At 51.6% G+C, this 14,772-nt stretch overlaps 1 protein-coding gene across 1 annotated transcript in view; it reads left to right on the top strand.

Annotated features, from left to right (window-relative positions):
- The window catches only part of LOC102493296 (calcineurin-binding protein cabin-1), a 100,871-nt gene that overhangs the window by 21,348 nt on the left and 64,751 nt on the right, over window positions 1-14,772 (top strand). Inside the window, exons 7-9 of the mRNA XM_006157182.3 lie at window positions 7,342-7,471; window positions 8,704-8,853; window positions 14,426-14,709. Of these exons, the coding sequence (XP_006157244.1) occupies window positions 7,342-7,471; window positions 8,704-8,853; window positions 14,426-14,709 (564 nt within the window). The remainder of the gene's footprint in view (window positions 1-7,341; window positions 7,472-8,703; window positions 8,854-14,425; window positions 14,710-14,772) is intronic.

Genomic DNA, 14,772 nt, shown 5'->3' on the forward strand with positions numbered 1-14,772 from the left:
CTATTCTGGCGTCTGCTGGGATGGCTTATTAAATTTGTGGTTCATCCCACATTGATGTCATTATGAACGGTTGGTCAGCCACACCCTTAGTGTTCTCTTCAGAGCACTTCAGAATGCTTTCTCAATTTTTGCAATATGAATAGGCTGAAAATTTTACAAATCTTATTATTTAATTCCATTCATTATTATTATTTTTTAAAATTTGACCAGAGAGAGACAGAGAGTGAGAGAAAGCGAGAAAGAAAGCCGCCAGGTCCAGAACTCAAACCATGGTTGGCCATGTGGGAATCCAGCACCTTTAAGTACTACACCAGCTGCTGGCCCCAAATTTTACAAATCTTTTAAGTTCTGGTTCCTTTTTACTTAAACATTTCTTCTTCTTTTTCTCTTCTCTCTCTCACGCACACTCTGTCCTTTTTCAGACAAGGTCTCACTGTGTCGTGCTCCTCCAGCCGTAGCCTCCTGAGTAGCTGGATCTACAGACCTGTGCCACTGCGTCCAGCTTTTCAGGGTGGGTCGGGATTCAAGCCAGATCTTCCATCTGGCCTCAGTGCAGCAGTGTTTACCATCGCGCTCCTGTATCTGGGGCCCTTCTTGCATTTTACCATAAGCGATCAGGAGGAACCATGCTGCATCTTCAAAACTTTGCTGGAAAGTCTTCTTAGCTGGGCCAGCAGTGGTGTGGTTTGTTTTTTTTTTTTTTTGGGGGGGGGAGAGCTTTTTGTTATAGGGTGCGTGTGCGCTCTCCAGAGAGACAGAGAGAGAGACAGAAAGCGAGAAATCACCCCCGAGGGGATGGCCATGCCACAGTCCCTTCTCCTCCATTCTCCTCTCGGGATCTTGGGCACGTACGCACACGCACCTGGCGTGAGTTTAAGCCACCGGGTCTGGGACTCAAACCACGGTCGACTATATGGGAGTTCAGCGACATAGCCATTACGCTCACTGCTGGTCCCGTGGCGTGGTGTTTCAGGCATGGATTCCGTCATGGCTTACTGCAGTCTGAGACCTGGATGCAGTAGCTTGAAAATCACTCTGGGCATGTGCACAAGGGTGCCAGAAATTCTGAGAGGAGAATGGAGGAGAAGGGACTGTGGTGTGGCCGTCCCTCTGGGGGAGTTGTTTCTCACTTTCCTTCTCTCCGTCTCTCTGGCAAGTGCACGTGCCCTATGGCAAAAACCTAAAAAAAAAATCTCTGGAGCAGACTACCTAGTCCTTTTGCTCACAGATTCTTCGTTCTTTCAAACAAAGTACTAGGCCAGGCATGCAATTCAGCCTAGTACTTTGCCACTTTATAATAAGGACCACCTTCCCCACCGTTCTTGTTCTTTATACTCGTCCGAGGTCTTAGCGTAACCACCTTTACCATCCGTGTTTCCGCTCATGTTCTGTACATGCCTGCTTTCCAGCAAGATGGAAGTTTACAGCGCATTGCTCTTCCCTTTGACGCCTCACCCGAGTCGCCTTTAACAATCCTTTCATGGTCATAGTGGCATTTTCTAGCGTGCATGTGCAAACTCTTCATACCCTTCAGTCCCCTTGCCTGACGCTAAAGCTGCTTCCACACTTTTAAAGTATTTGTCACCACGCCACCCCCTTCTCAGTGCCAGTTCCTGTCTTACTTCAAGTTGCTATGACAAAATACAGGTTGGGTGGCTTCAGCAACAAACATTTATTTCTCACAGTTCTGGAGGCTGGATGTTTTTTATTTCTCCTTTTTAAAAAAATCACATAGGGGGCCAGGCAGTGGCATGGCGGTTAAGCCTTCTAGATCCCACAGGGTTGACTGGTTTGAGTCCCCGACCTGGCAGCTTGAAAAACACATTGGCACATGTGCGTGCATGCCCAAGACCCCGAGAGGAGGGAGGAATGAGGATTATGGCATGATTATGAAAGGGGGTGCTTTCTCGCCCTCTCCCCTGAGTCTCTCCAGGAGCACAGCCTCAGGCAGATTAAAAAAAGCACAAAGGAAGTTTAGCAATAAAAATAGTTTTAAAAATGATGTAGGAACAAGATGAATACATTGAGAAGCCCCAGGCCTTACTCACACTTCCCATCCCTCGTTCTCGTTTTTCATAACCACTTTTTTTTTTTTTGGAGAGGTTTTTGCTATAGGGCGCGTGCGTGCGCCAGACAGACAGAGACAGAGAGACAGAAAGCGAGAAATCACCCCCCAGGGGGGATGGCCACACCGCAATCCCTTCTTCTCCATTCTCTCGGGATCTTGGGCATGCACGCACACATGCCCAGTGTGAGTTTTAAGCCACCAGGTCCAGGACACGAACTGTGGTCGACTACGTGGGAGTCCAGTGACATAGCCATTACGCCAACTGCTGGTTCCCATAACCACTTTTTAAATCTTTTTAAAAGTCACTTGCCAGGGACCAGCAGTTAGCATAATGGCTATGTCACTGGACTCCCACGTAGTCGACCACAGTTCGTGTCCTGGACCTGGTGGCTTAAAACTCATGCTGGGCGTGTGTGCGTGTGTGCCCAACATCCCGAGAAAATGGAGGAGAAGGGATTGCGGTGTGGCCATCTCCCCTGGGGGGTGATTTCTCGCTTTCTATCTCTCTGTTTCTCTTTGTCTGTCTGGCGAGCGCATGTGCCCTATAGCAAGCCGTATAGCGAAAACCTCTCCAAAAAAAAAAAAAAGTCAGTTGCCAGAGGACGTGTGTTCACCAGAGAGCACCCCCAGGGGGCATGGTTGTGCTGCCATCCCGCCTCCACTTCTCCATCCTGCTGGGATTCGGGGCTCGCATGCACATGCGCCCCGTGTATCTGTCCAGTCTGGGATCTGGCTCTCTTAACCACTAGGCCAAATGTGGGTAAAACTTACCCACAGTACAGTGCACAAGCCCAAGACCTGTCGATGTGCATAAGTGAAAACACAGAAAGACAGAATGTTTGCAGTGCCCCGAGCAGGCTACATTGGGTCCTCCCCCTCCTCACTACTCCCTGAGGCCACTTTGATTCCTCCTTTTACCACCCGGGATGAGCTTGGCCTGTTCTGCTCCTCCACTGGGGCAGTGAGCAGGGTGTCGCCTCTGCCTGGCTCCCTCCCCGGGTCGCCCTCAGAGCACGCCCCTGTAGAGTGCAGCAGGCACTCCGTCTCTTTTCTTAATGTGTCATGATCGTGGGCGGCGACGTGGTGACCGACGTCTGAGCAAGGACATGGGGTGATTTCCGGGCCTGGGCTCTTGTGCACAGCACTGCTCTGAATGGCTTTGTGTGCATCCTTGGTGGAGCATGCGTTGGGGTGCAGATTGCCCCAGTTCTGACTCCCACCAGCGGGACGTGGTAATTCCGCAGGGCATCATTTTGACCCTAGCAGCTCGTTCTTCCAGTGGCTTTTTGTCTTTTCTGGGTGCTTCTTCCACGGTTCGGGTGGTGTCCTTGGTGTCCAGCCTTCCTTCCCCAGCCCGGTGGTTTCGTTCTTTGCAGCCCTCATGGTAGAAGAAATTATGCTTAGTGAACTTGTAAACTTAAGTTCTTAGGGGAAAAATAAGTTTGGGGGACTGCGTTAGGGTTCTGCAGAGAAAGAGCCAACAGGCTGTATGTCCATTCCTAGAAAGGCTTGTTCCCCCGCAGCTGTGGAGGCTGAAGGTCACGAGGTCTGCTGGGTAAGCTGGCGAGCTGGAGACCCAGGAGAGGAGTCACGACGTGCTTCTCTCTGCAGAAACGTGTCGTGACCTTTCTGATGATGCAGTGGTCCTAGTCCAAGTTCAAAGGCCTGAGAACCAGGACAATCTGTGGTGTCATTCTAGTCTGAAGGCTCACAGGCCCGGGAAGAGCTGAAGGCAGAAAAAAGCTGAGGTCCCAGTTTAAAGACAGGCAAGAGAAATTCTCCCTAGGGAGAGGGTCAACCTTTTTATTCTATTCAGGTTTTCTTTTCTTTTCTTTTCTTTTTTTTTGGAGAGGTTTTTGCTATAGGGCACACGTGCTCACCAGAAAGACAGAGAGACAGAAAGTGAGAAATCACCCCCAGGGGATGGCCACGCTGCAATCCCTTCTCCTCTATTCTCCTCTCGGGATCTTGGGCACGCACACACATGCGCCCTGTGTGAGTTTAAGCCACCGGGTCTGGGACTTGAACCGTGTCAACTACATGGGAGTCCAGTGATATAGTCATTATGCCAACTGCTGGTCCCCAGGCTTTCTTTTTTTTAAATTATTTTTAAAAATAATTATTTATTGTATTTAACTTTATTTATTTATTTATTTATTTGTTAATTTGACGAGAGAGAGAAAGCAAGCAAGATGTCAGGTCTGGGACTCGAACAGTAGTCAGCCATGTGGGAGTCCAGCGCCCTCAAGAACCACGCCACCTGCCAGCCCCCTATTCAGGCTTTAACTGAGTGCATGAGGCCCACCCACATTACAAGGGACATTTTGCCTTACTGTCTCCCAATTTAGTATTAATCTCACATGAGAACGCCCTCACGGAAGTACTTAGAAGTCTGGACGCCCCGTGGCCCAGTCAAATTGACATACAGAATTAACCACAGAAGGGTCAAATTCATACATGTAGCTAAGGTAGTCCCTTGAGAATCCTGATAGATTTTACACTCATTTAAACCAAAAAGTGAAAGCAGCATTTATTTTTTTTTAGATAATATATTTTTCTTTTTCTCCCCATTTATTTATTTATTTTTACATATCACAGAATTTTTGCACATACTCCATACTTCTTGACAGTTAACAAACAACTTTGAAAATTTCAGAATACTGAATTTTAAAGATAATATTGGGACCAGCAGTTAGCGTAATGGCTATGTCGCTGGACTCCCACGTAGTTGACTGTGGTTTGTGTCCCGGACCCGGTGGCTTAAAACTCACACCAGATGCGTTTACATGTGGGCGCAAGATCCCAAGAGGAGAATGGAGGAGAAGAGATTGCGGTGTGGCCGTTCCCACTGGGGGGGGATTTCTCGCTTTCTGTCTATCTGTCTCTCTCTGTCTGTCTGGCGAGCACACATGCCCTATAGCAAAATTCTCTAAAAAAAGATAATATTCAAAATATTTCTTATAATTTTGTTTGTGACTCTGTATCAACAGAAACAGTATGATTTTAAATATTTTTGAGAAAATACTTACATGCCAACTACTCACATTGTTGAAAAGCAAAGGCCCAGCACACTAGTCACACATAAACCTTCTCAGTTCAGCCCTGCCCACCAAGTATTCTGTGATATGCCATCTGCTGGCGAAGATGGGTCTCTTTGCCTTCCTTCAAAGTCTTTCTCAAGATAATCCTCTGGTGTGTTTGCTCTTTTGCAGTCTCTACTGATTACAACGCTGGGCTGGAAAAGTCCAGGTTATTTTATGTTATCAATTCTTTCATAGATCTTCTCTAATCCTCTTGGCCAGGCAGAACCATTTACGGTGCCAGGCCATCTTTCTAAGAGCTGCTTTCTAAGGCTTACTTGAGAGCCACCTTAGTTCCATAGTGTTCTGGTTAATCTTCAGGTATGCCATTCCAGTCGAAGCCCCGTCCAGTAATGAGTATTTCCAATGTCTGACTGAGCTGAAAGCAGCATGTTAAAGCGGCGCTCAGGGGCATTTTGTGTATTCGAGATGAGTGCCGAGTGTGCAGTTGGCTGAGGCTGCTTGGTCCCTTCATGTTTCTCTCTCCAACAAGTGTGCACACCCTAAGGCAAAAAAAATAAAGAAAATAATGATGTACGCGTCCTAAGTTGTAGGTAGTAACCGTTACCTAAGAACAGTCTAAAACAATAGCAAGGTCAGCTGTGGTGGGGTGCAGTGGAAATGCAGCACTCCATGATGCTGAAGCCACGCGGGAAGTCCCGGGTTCGTGTCCTAGGACCTCTCTTTACATTCTGAGTACATATGCACGCACGCACACACACACACACACACACACACACAAACGCGCACATGCGCGCACGCAACCTTGATTCTGGCTGGCTGAAGCTGGTGGTGGGTCACTGTGTGAGGGACACTGTTGGGGGTGCCTCTGTCCCTCTCTTTCTCTGAGGAAATAAGTAAATACATCTTTATTTATTTATTTATTTATTTTGGAGAGGTTTTTGCTGTAGGGTGTGTGTGCTTGCTAGAAAGACAGAGACAGAGAGAGACAAAGCAAGAAATCACTCCCCCAGGGGGGGATGGCCACAATCTCTTCTCCATTCTCCTCTCAGGATCTTGGGCACGCATGCACACGTGTCTGGTGTGAGTTTAAGCCACCAAGTCCGGGACTCGAACCACAGTCGACTACGTGGGAGTCTAGTGACATAGCCATTACGCCATCTGCTGGTCCCTGAATACTTTTTTAAAAAGACAAATTGGGGGACTAGCAGGCGGCATGGTGGTTAAGGTGTTGTACTTCCACATGGCCAACTACGGTTTGAGTCCCGGATCTGGCGGCTTGAGAGTCACACTGGATGCGTGTGTGTGCATGCCCAAAATCCCGAGAGGAGAAGGGATTGCAGCATGGCCATCCCCTCGGGGTGGTTTCTCACTTTCCTTTTCACTCTCTCTCTCTGGTGAGTGTATGTGTCCTATGAAAAAAACTAAAAAAATTTTAAAAATTAGGAAATACAGGTAAGAATAACAGAAGAAACCAGTCTTACGTGTATAGGTGGAGTTGTTCGGTGCGCCCCGTTTTGTCCCTGCCGCTCCCGGTGCTGTCGTGCCTTCTTCCTGCTTAGGAAGCATGTTCATTGACCATCCGTGCACCCTGCTTTGACCAGGCTTTATCGGTGGTCTCACGGTGGTCTGGGGTGGTTTTCAGATCTTTTAGAGGCTGTTTTTCAGTTAGCCAGGAGATAACCACTGTGAGCCCTGTAGGTTTTTTGCAGCAATTCCTGGAAATGGGATTGCTGGGTTGAGGTTCTACAGGTAATGCCCGTGGTCCTCCAGAAAGCTTGTGTGGTCTTCTGGGCTGGCAGCGTTTGGGTCTGCTCCCCTGATCATGTTCACCTGCTCTGTGTAGTAGTATTTTCAGACGTCCTACCTGACTGAACTTGTTAAAATGGCACCTCACTACAAGTGGAGCATTGGGGCCGCAGTTGGCATAGTAGTTAAGGCACTGGATTCCCACAGGGCTGACTGCGGTTTGAGTTCAGAACTGGTGACTTGCTTTCTCACTTTCCCTCTCCCTCTCCCTCTCCCTCTCCCTCTCCCTCTCCCTCTCCCTCTCTCTCTCTCTCCCTCTCTCACTCCCTGTGTGTTTGTCTCTGGTCAAATTAAAAAGTAAAGATAATAAATACAAATTTAAAAAAGAATAAAAAAGAAGTGGAGCATGTCCCTGGCATGAGCTGGCAGGGCCAGAACTTCCCGGCATGGTCTCAGACCTCTCCCTGTGTCTCTCCCCGCCAGCATGTCTGTACTTCATCTGCAAAGCCTTGGAGAAGGACTGCCGGTACAGCAAGGGGCTGGTTCTCAAGGAGAAGATCTTTGAGGAGCAGCCTTGTCTCCGTAAGGACTCTCTCCGAATGTTCCTCAAGTGGTAAGTCAGCCCCTTCCTGCCCTGCGCCCATCCCCACGAAGGTGCCGTGCATCGGGGTGTACTGCGTTCCCCTCAGGCCCTGACCTGGTGGGTGGAGCCCCTGTGGAGCCTCTCACTTGGTGACCTCAGCTTCAGCTGCCTGGCCGGTCACTCGGCGTGCCTAAGGTGGGCCGTGTCCTGTCTCCATTGCCCTCCCACCCCCGGCTCTCCTGGGACACTCTGGTCGCTTGCTGTCAGGCTGCCTCCTTTCCCCCTGCTAGGGTTTCGTCCCCAGTGCTGCCCAAGCTCAGTGTCCCAGATGGGCCTCTGATCCACGCCGACCCGTCCTTGCCTCCAGTGAAGCCCACGCTTGGCTGCATTGCCGAAGAGGGCCTCTGCAGCCTGTCCCTGCTTCTCCCTCCTCACCTCTGCTTTTCCTCTCAGGCTCTTCCTGTAGTGCTGCCCCAGGTCCCTGGCAGTTACCAGGCCTAGCTCCCTCGGGCACATCCTGCCTCCTTACCTGTCCCCCCATCCTGCTATTGCTCCTTTTTCATCTCCCCTTCTCCAGCTGAGCCAGCAGCTCCTACCCCTGCTGTTCTTGGGCCCTCCACTCACTTGTCGGGATTGGTGGTTATTTATCTCCACGTCTGTCCCCCGAGATCTGTCCTCTTATTCGCATCTGCCCTTTAACCTTCTTGGGGCAGATAGATGACAAACAGGTCAAAGGTCAGTCCCCAGTGAGTAGCCCTGTGGTGTAGCCTCATGAGAGACCTCGGGGCCATCTGGGCCGGAGCTGTGACTGTGGGAGGGCACGCGAGACCTGAAGCCCCACCTTGTGTGTACTGGGGCCGCCCTTGACACTGGCGAGCTTGGCTCCTCTGATGAGAAACTTCTTTGTTGGGGTGGGCGTTCCAAGTTAAATTCTTTGATATTTTTCTATAAATACTTGAGAGCAAAACTTGGTTTTCCTGTGGCTTTTCAGTCAACAGTATTGATACCTGTAATACTTAACAGAAACTCCTGCTCTGCCCAGTTTTGAACTGTCGAAGGAACAAAGGGTATTAGTCATTTCTAGTGTATGGGGTATTAGGAGTGCTAATTACTGTCTTTGGAGGCCAGGCTCAAGTGGTTCTTTTATTTGGGGGAAGAATTAATATAGATTACAGGGTATTAACTTAAATGCATCCCTTTCTCTGAGGCGTCAGTCTTGGCTCTAGTTTGTAACGTATCTCTCCCCGTCTCACACGTCTTAGTGACATGTCCATCCACGATGTGTCAGTGAGTGCCGCAGAGACACAGGCCATCGTGGACGAGGCCCTGGGGCTGCGGAAGAAGAGGCAGGCCCTGACCACGCGGGAGAAGGAGCCCGACCTGAAGCTGGTGCAGCCCATCCCCTTCTTCACGTAGGTCACCTGGTATCCCTGGGGGTGCTGGGCCAGCTGTGGGCCTGCAGGAGGACGCCACCCTGCTTAGGAGGGAGAGACCCTGCGACCCCGGGCTGGTGGCCTGAGTGGGGTGGCGTGCAGTGTGGCCACATGGCTGGAGGCATGTACTTAGTGGTGACTGTAAGGAGCAGGTCAAGTGTGCCCCATCTAAGTCCCCCATTGCTGTTGTCCCTCCTGACCCGTGCCACCTGCCACTTTCCTGCCAAACGGCCCTCTCAGTTTGCCATAGCAGAGGGCTGTGGAGAAGGAAGCTAGCATTGACCAGGCACAGCTGGGAGGGAACGGGGGCCAGAACAGTTACATGGGAAACCCGGAGCTGCCCCAGTCTGGGCTCCCCTCCAGGCCCATTCAGGGTACCCTGCAAGAGGGGCCTGCCCTGGGGGCCTCGTGATGTGTGAGGGCGCTCTCGTTCTAGAGAGGGTGAGCTCGTGTGGGTGGCCAGCTGAAGCTGCGGCAGTCCAGCCCCTTAGTGAGCTCTGGCATTCAGTTTCTATTTTGAATATTCTGAAATAGAACCTTTTTTTTTTTAACTTGCCAGAAGTCACTTGTAATTCTGAAATAGAATCTTTTTTTTTTTTTTAACTTGCCAGAAGTCACTTGTACTCACCAGAGACAGACAGAGAGGAGAGAAAGCACACCCCAGGGGACTAGCAGATGGCTAATGGCTATGTCACTGGACTCCCACGTAGTCAACTGCAGTTCGAGTCCCGGACCCGGTGGCTTAAACTCACGCCGGGCGCGTGTGCGTGCATGCCCAAGATCCTGAGAGGACAATGGAGGAGAAGGGATTGTGCGTGGCAATCCCCCCTGGGTGGCGATTTCTCGCTTTCTGTCTCTCTGTCTCCCTCTGTCTGTCTGGTGAGCACACGCGCCCCATAGCAAAAACCTCTCAAGAAAAAAAAAAAAGAGAACGCACATCCACAATGGGGTGTGGTCTCACCACAATCCCTTTCCTCCATGTCTCCATCCTGATGGGATTCTGGATGCATACACATGCCCAGTGTGTTTTTCAAGCTGCTGGGGCAGGGATTTGAACTGCATGGTTGCCATGTGGGATCCAGCTCTTTTAACCCCTCTCTTAGCTTATCTTTTTTTTTTTTTTTGAGATTTTTGCCATAGGGCGCGTGCGTTCACCAGACAGACAGAGAGAGACAGAAAGCGAGAAATCACCCCCCTGGGGGGGATGGCCATGCCGTAATCCCTTCTCCTCCATTCTCCTCTCGGGATCTTGGGCAGGCATGCACATGCGCCCGGCATGAGTTTAAGCCACCGGGTCCGGGATGTGAACCGCGGTCGACTACATGGGAGTCCAGCGACATGGCCATTACACTAACTGCTTGTCCCCCACTCCCTTAACTTTTGAAACTGAAATGTGAATCTTAAAATCTAGCACGCCTTAGCAGCCATGTTCCATTCCCTGTCCTGCCCATCCGCTTGCTCAGAGGTGCTGTTGCAGAGTGATCTGGACCTTCTGTCCTATCTGTATCCACAGACCTGGGCGCCGTCCTGGCGCCTTGTTATCGGCAGGGTGCCCCTCAGGACATGATGCACTACTCCTCCAAAGCAGGGAGAACAGCACCCCTCCCTTGTAGGGTCACCCTGATAATGAATAGAGCATTTAGGAGCCAGCACGTAACACCCACACAGAAAGGGCTGGCCTTGGTCCACCTTGTTGTGTCTGGTTGTGCGTTTCAGCAGGTGGAGTTTCCCGGAAGTAGCTTCACACGGGAGCCCCAGGTCAGCTAAAATGACGGGGCTGCACTCTGGGCTGCTCTGGGACTCTCGTTAGGGATCCTTCCTCTTGTTTTTCCTGCTGGGCCAGGGTCTCCATCCGGCCCCAGGGTGCGTCTCTGTCATAGTGAAGGAGGGTGCTGGCAGAGCCTGGGACCATGCCTGAGGGGGAGGGCTTGAGCTGCGTGGCCTCCTCCGTGGTGCAGAGGAAGGGCCCCTGGAGCAGCCCAGCAGTTGCAGCTGGGACTGGGCTGTTTCAAAGAGAAGGTAGATTTCCTCTTAGAGAACAGAGTGTGCACGGCTTTTCCAGTAGCAGGGAAACTGGAGGCCGCAAACTTCCTGTAGGGCTGACAGTAAACACTTTGGCCTTTGTGGGCCACGTATTGGGTTGTCAGAAAAGTCATGACGTATTTTTTCTGTTTTTCTTTTGAGAGATTTTTTGCTATAAGGCATGTGCATTTGCCAGAGAGAGAGAGAGAGAAAGTGAGAAATCACCCCCTTGGGGTGCCATGCCACAATCCCTTCTCCTCCATATTTCTCTAGGGATTTTGGGCAGACACACACATGCACCCGGTGTGAGTTTTAAATCCCCAGGTCTGGGACTTGAACCGCAGTCAACTATGTGAGAGTCCAGCGATGTAACCATTATGCCATCTGCTGGTCTCTTTTTTCTATTTTTCTATGCAAAAATGCATCATGACTTTTCTAACAATCCAGTACAACGTTTTATATATCTTAGTTTTTGTTTTGTTTCGTTTTATCTTTTTTTTTCCCTTTACACGCCACAGGGTACATATGTAAGAGAGACAGGGAGAGGGGGAGAGGAGGAGGGGGAGGGGGGAGAGAGCACGATAACTCAACAGTGGCTCCTCACCGTGTCTGTAATCCTTTTTCTTCCCCAGTTCTGTGCCCTGTCAGGATCCTGGGCTGGCTACAGGGTTGGCTCTTTTAAGCTTATTTATTTATTTTCTCCGTGAGTAAGAGTCAGAGGACGGCACCACGGCGGTTTTCAGGCCGTGGCCTGTCCTCAGTTTCAGCTTTAGCCCGCCGAACAGCACCCCTCCCTTGTAGGGTCACCCTGATAATGAATAGAGCATTTAGGAGCCAGCACGTAACACCCACACAGAAAGGGCTGGCCTTGGTCCACCTTGTTGTGTCTGGTTGTGCGTTTCAGCAGGTGGAGTTTCCCGGAAGTAGCTTCACACGGGAGCCCCAGGTCAGCTAAAATGACGGGGCTGCACTCTGGGCTGCTCTGGGACTCTCGTTAGGGATCCTTCCTCTTGTTTTTCCTGCTGGGCCAGGGTCTCCATCCGGCCCCAGGGTGCGTCTCTGTCATAGTGAAGGAGGGTGCTGGCAGAGCCTGGGACCATGCCTGAGGGGGAGGGCTTGAGCTGCGTGGCCTCCTCCGTGGTGCAGAGGAAGGGCCCCTGGAGCAGCCCAGCAGTTGCAGCTGGGACTGGGCTGTTTCAAAGAGAAGGTAGATTTCCTCTTAGAGAACAGAGTGTGCACGGCTTTTCCAGTAGCAGGGAAACTGGAGGCCGCAAACTTCCTGTAGGGCTGACAGTAAACACTTTGGCCTTTGTGGGCCACGTATTGGGTTGTCAGAAAAGTCATGACGTATTTTTTCTGTTTTTCTTTTGAGAGATTTTTTGCTATAAGGCATGTGCATTTGCCAGAGAGAGAGAGAGAGAAAGTGAGAAATCACCCCCTTGGGGTGCCATGCCACAATCCCTTCTCCTCCATATTTCTCTAGGGATTTTGGGCAGACACACACATGCACCCGGTGTGAGTTTTAAATCCCCAGGTCTGGGACTTGAACCGCAGTCAACTATGTGAGAGTCCAGCGATGTAACCATTATGCCATCTGCTGGTCTCTTTTTTCTATTTTTCTATGCAAAAATGCATCATGACTTTTCTAACAATCCAGTACAACGTTTTATATATCTTAGTTTTTGTTTTGTTTCGTTTTATCTTTTTTTTTCCCTTTACACGCCACAGGGTACATATGTAAGAGAGACAGGGAGAGGGGGAGAGGAGGAGGGGGAGGGGGGAGAGAGCACGATAACTCAACAGTGGCTCCTCACCGTGTCTGTAATCCTTTTTCTTCCCCAGTTCTGTGCCCTGTCAGGATCCTGGGCTGGCTACAGGGTTGGCTCTTTTAAGCTTATTTATTTATTTTCTCCGTGAGTAAGAGTCAGAGGACGGCACCACGGCGGTTTTCAGGCCGTGGCCTGTCCTCAGTTTCAGCTTTAGCCAGCCGTAGGTCATGGGCACGTGTGTGCCCAGGGACTCCGGGAAGTCTCTGGACATGAACCTGGAACCTTGCCATGTCGGTCCGCCTCAGAGTGCACTGCATTTTACTGCAGCACCACTCCCCAACACCTGTACTTTTTTATTTAAAAAAAAACTTTTTATGCCTTCTCTAAAAAGCATTCGTAGCTGTGCTTTGTACAAAGCTGGCTGTGGGCCACAGTCCGCTGCCCCTCGGTCTCTTTAGAGCTTAGTAGCCCTGAGCAAGGTGTGGATGAGATTGTGTATTTAGGACATTTGGCTCGCCGGCTGGCGAGCACGTTCTGCCCTGTCTGCCCGTCACTTTCCCCAGGCAGGTGAGCCCTCCGTCCCCAGGAGCTCCGTTGGCTCAGATTCTGGATTCCGAAGCTCTGTCCTTTTCTTTTCTCAGTATTTACTTGATGCCGGCTTCATGCCGGCCACTGCGTCCTCTTTTTCCTGGAGAGAGGCCGTCGAGGCCCTGTCTGTCACCCAGAGGACTGGGGGTTAGCAAGAGAGACTGGGCTGTTCTGTGCTGCTCTGGGGCATCACCAGGCAGGAGGCGGAGGGGTGTTGTTCGTGGGCAGAGGACAGCCAGTGTGACGGCCCCGTGGGATGCAGTGGTGTGGTTTGGTCTGAGGGACTGAAGGAGGCTGCGGGTAGGAGTCCACAGCTCGCGAGATGAGGCCACGCAGCCCCGCAGGGCCTGGGGGAGCATTTGGTCTCTAGCCTGAGGCGCGGAGAGCCACTGCGGGATGGGTGGGCAGCTGCACCATGCTACCGCCTCGTGTACTGCACAGCTCCTAGTGGAGAGCTCCAGGGACGCTCACACTGCTCAGACTGCAGCGGCTAGACGCACTTGTCCTCTGCCGGCCCAGCCCACCGGATGCGAAGACGCGGAGGTGCTGCCTCAACAGGCCCGTTTAGCCCCCTCAGACTGTATCTCTGGCTGCAGCTACCCAGCCCCCTGCCCCGCCCCCGCCCTCCAGATCATGTGGGCGCTAGTGAGAAAGTGCCACCCACATTTTAAAGATCCAGCCTTCTGGGGAAGGACTTCGGAAGTGAGTTAATGGTTTTCATACCTGCCTAGTGGATCTGGAGGTGTCTTAGGCCAGGCTTCTGCCTGGGTGAGAAGTGCTGTATCTCTGGCTGCAGCTACCCAGCCCCCTGCCCCGCCCCCGCCCTCCAGATCATGTGGGCGCTAGTGAGAAAGTGCCACCCACATTTTAAAGATCCAGCCTTCTGGGGAAGGACTTCGGAAGTGAGTTAATGGTTTTCATACCTGCCTAGTGGATCTGGAGGTGTCTTAGGCCAGGCTTCTGCCTGGGTGAGAAGTGGGAGGCTGGGCCCCTGCTCCCGCCCTAGTCCAGCCTCCACTTTCAGCTGCATTAGGCTCGAAATTTTGTCAGGAGTGACAAAGTACTTTGGTCATGCCTTCCCCCACACCCCTTGCAGAGGTGGCAGCTCCTGGACTCCTGGAGCAGGCCCCTGTGACGGGTACTGACCAGAGTCGCCGGCCCTCTCCCTGCAGGTGGAAGTGCCTTGGAGAGAGCTTGCTGGCCATGTACAACCACCTGACCACCTGCGAGCCCCCACGGCCCAGCCTCGGCAAGAGGATCGACCTGTCCGACTACCAGGACCCCAGCCCACCTCTCGTGTCCTCCATGGTGACGCCTGTCAGTGTGATCCAGCCCAGCCCTGTCAGCGCCAACCCAGCCGTGACCGTGGCTGAGCCCGTGGTCTCTTACGCCTCCGTGCCCACCACCAGTTTCCCGCTGCACACTCCCAGCCTGTTGGAGACTGGCACTGCAGTGGGTGAGCAGGCCCCCTGGGGTTGGCATTGAGGGGGCCCTGTTTGCCGAGCCCAGCAGGGATGAG

This window comes from Tupaia chinensis, unplaced genomic scaffold (genome assembly GCF_000334495.1).
Source record: "Tupaia chinensis unplaced genomic scaffold, TupChi_1.0 Scaffold000531_1, whole genome shotgun sequence".
NCBI lineage: Eukaryota > Metazoa > Chordata > Mammalia > Scandentia > Tupaiidae > Tupaia > Tupaia belangeri.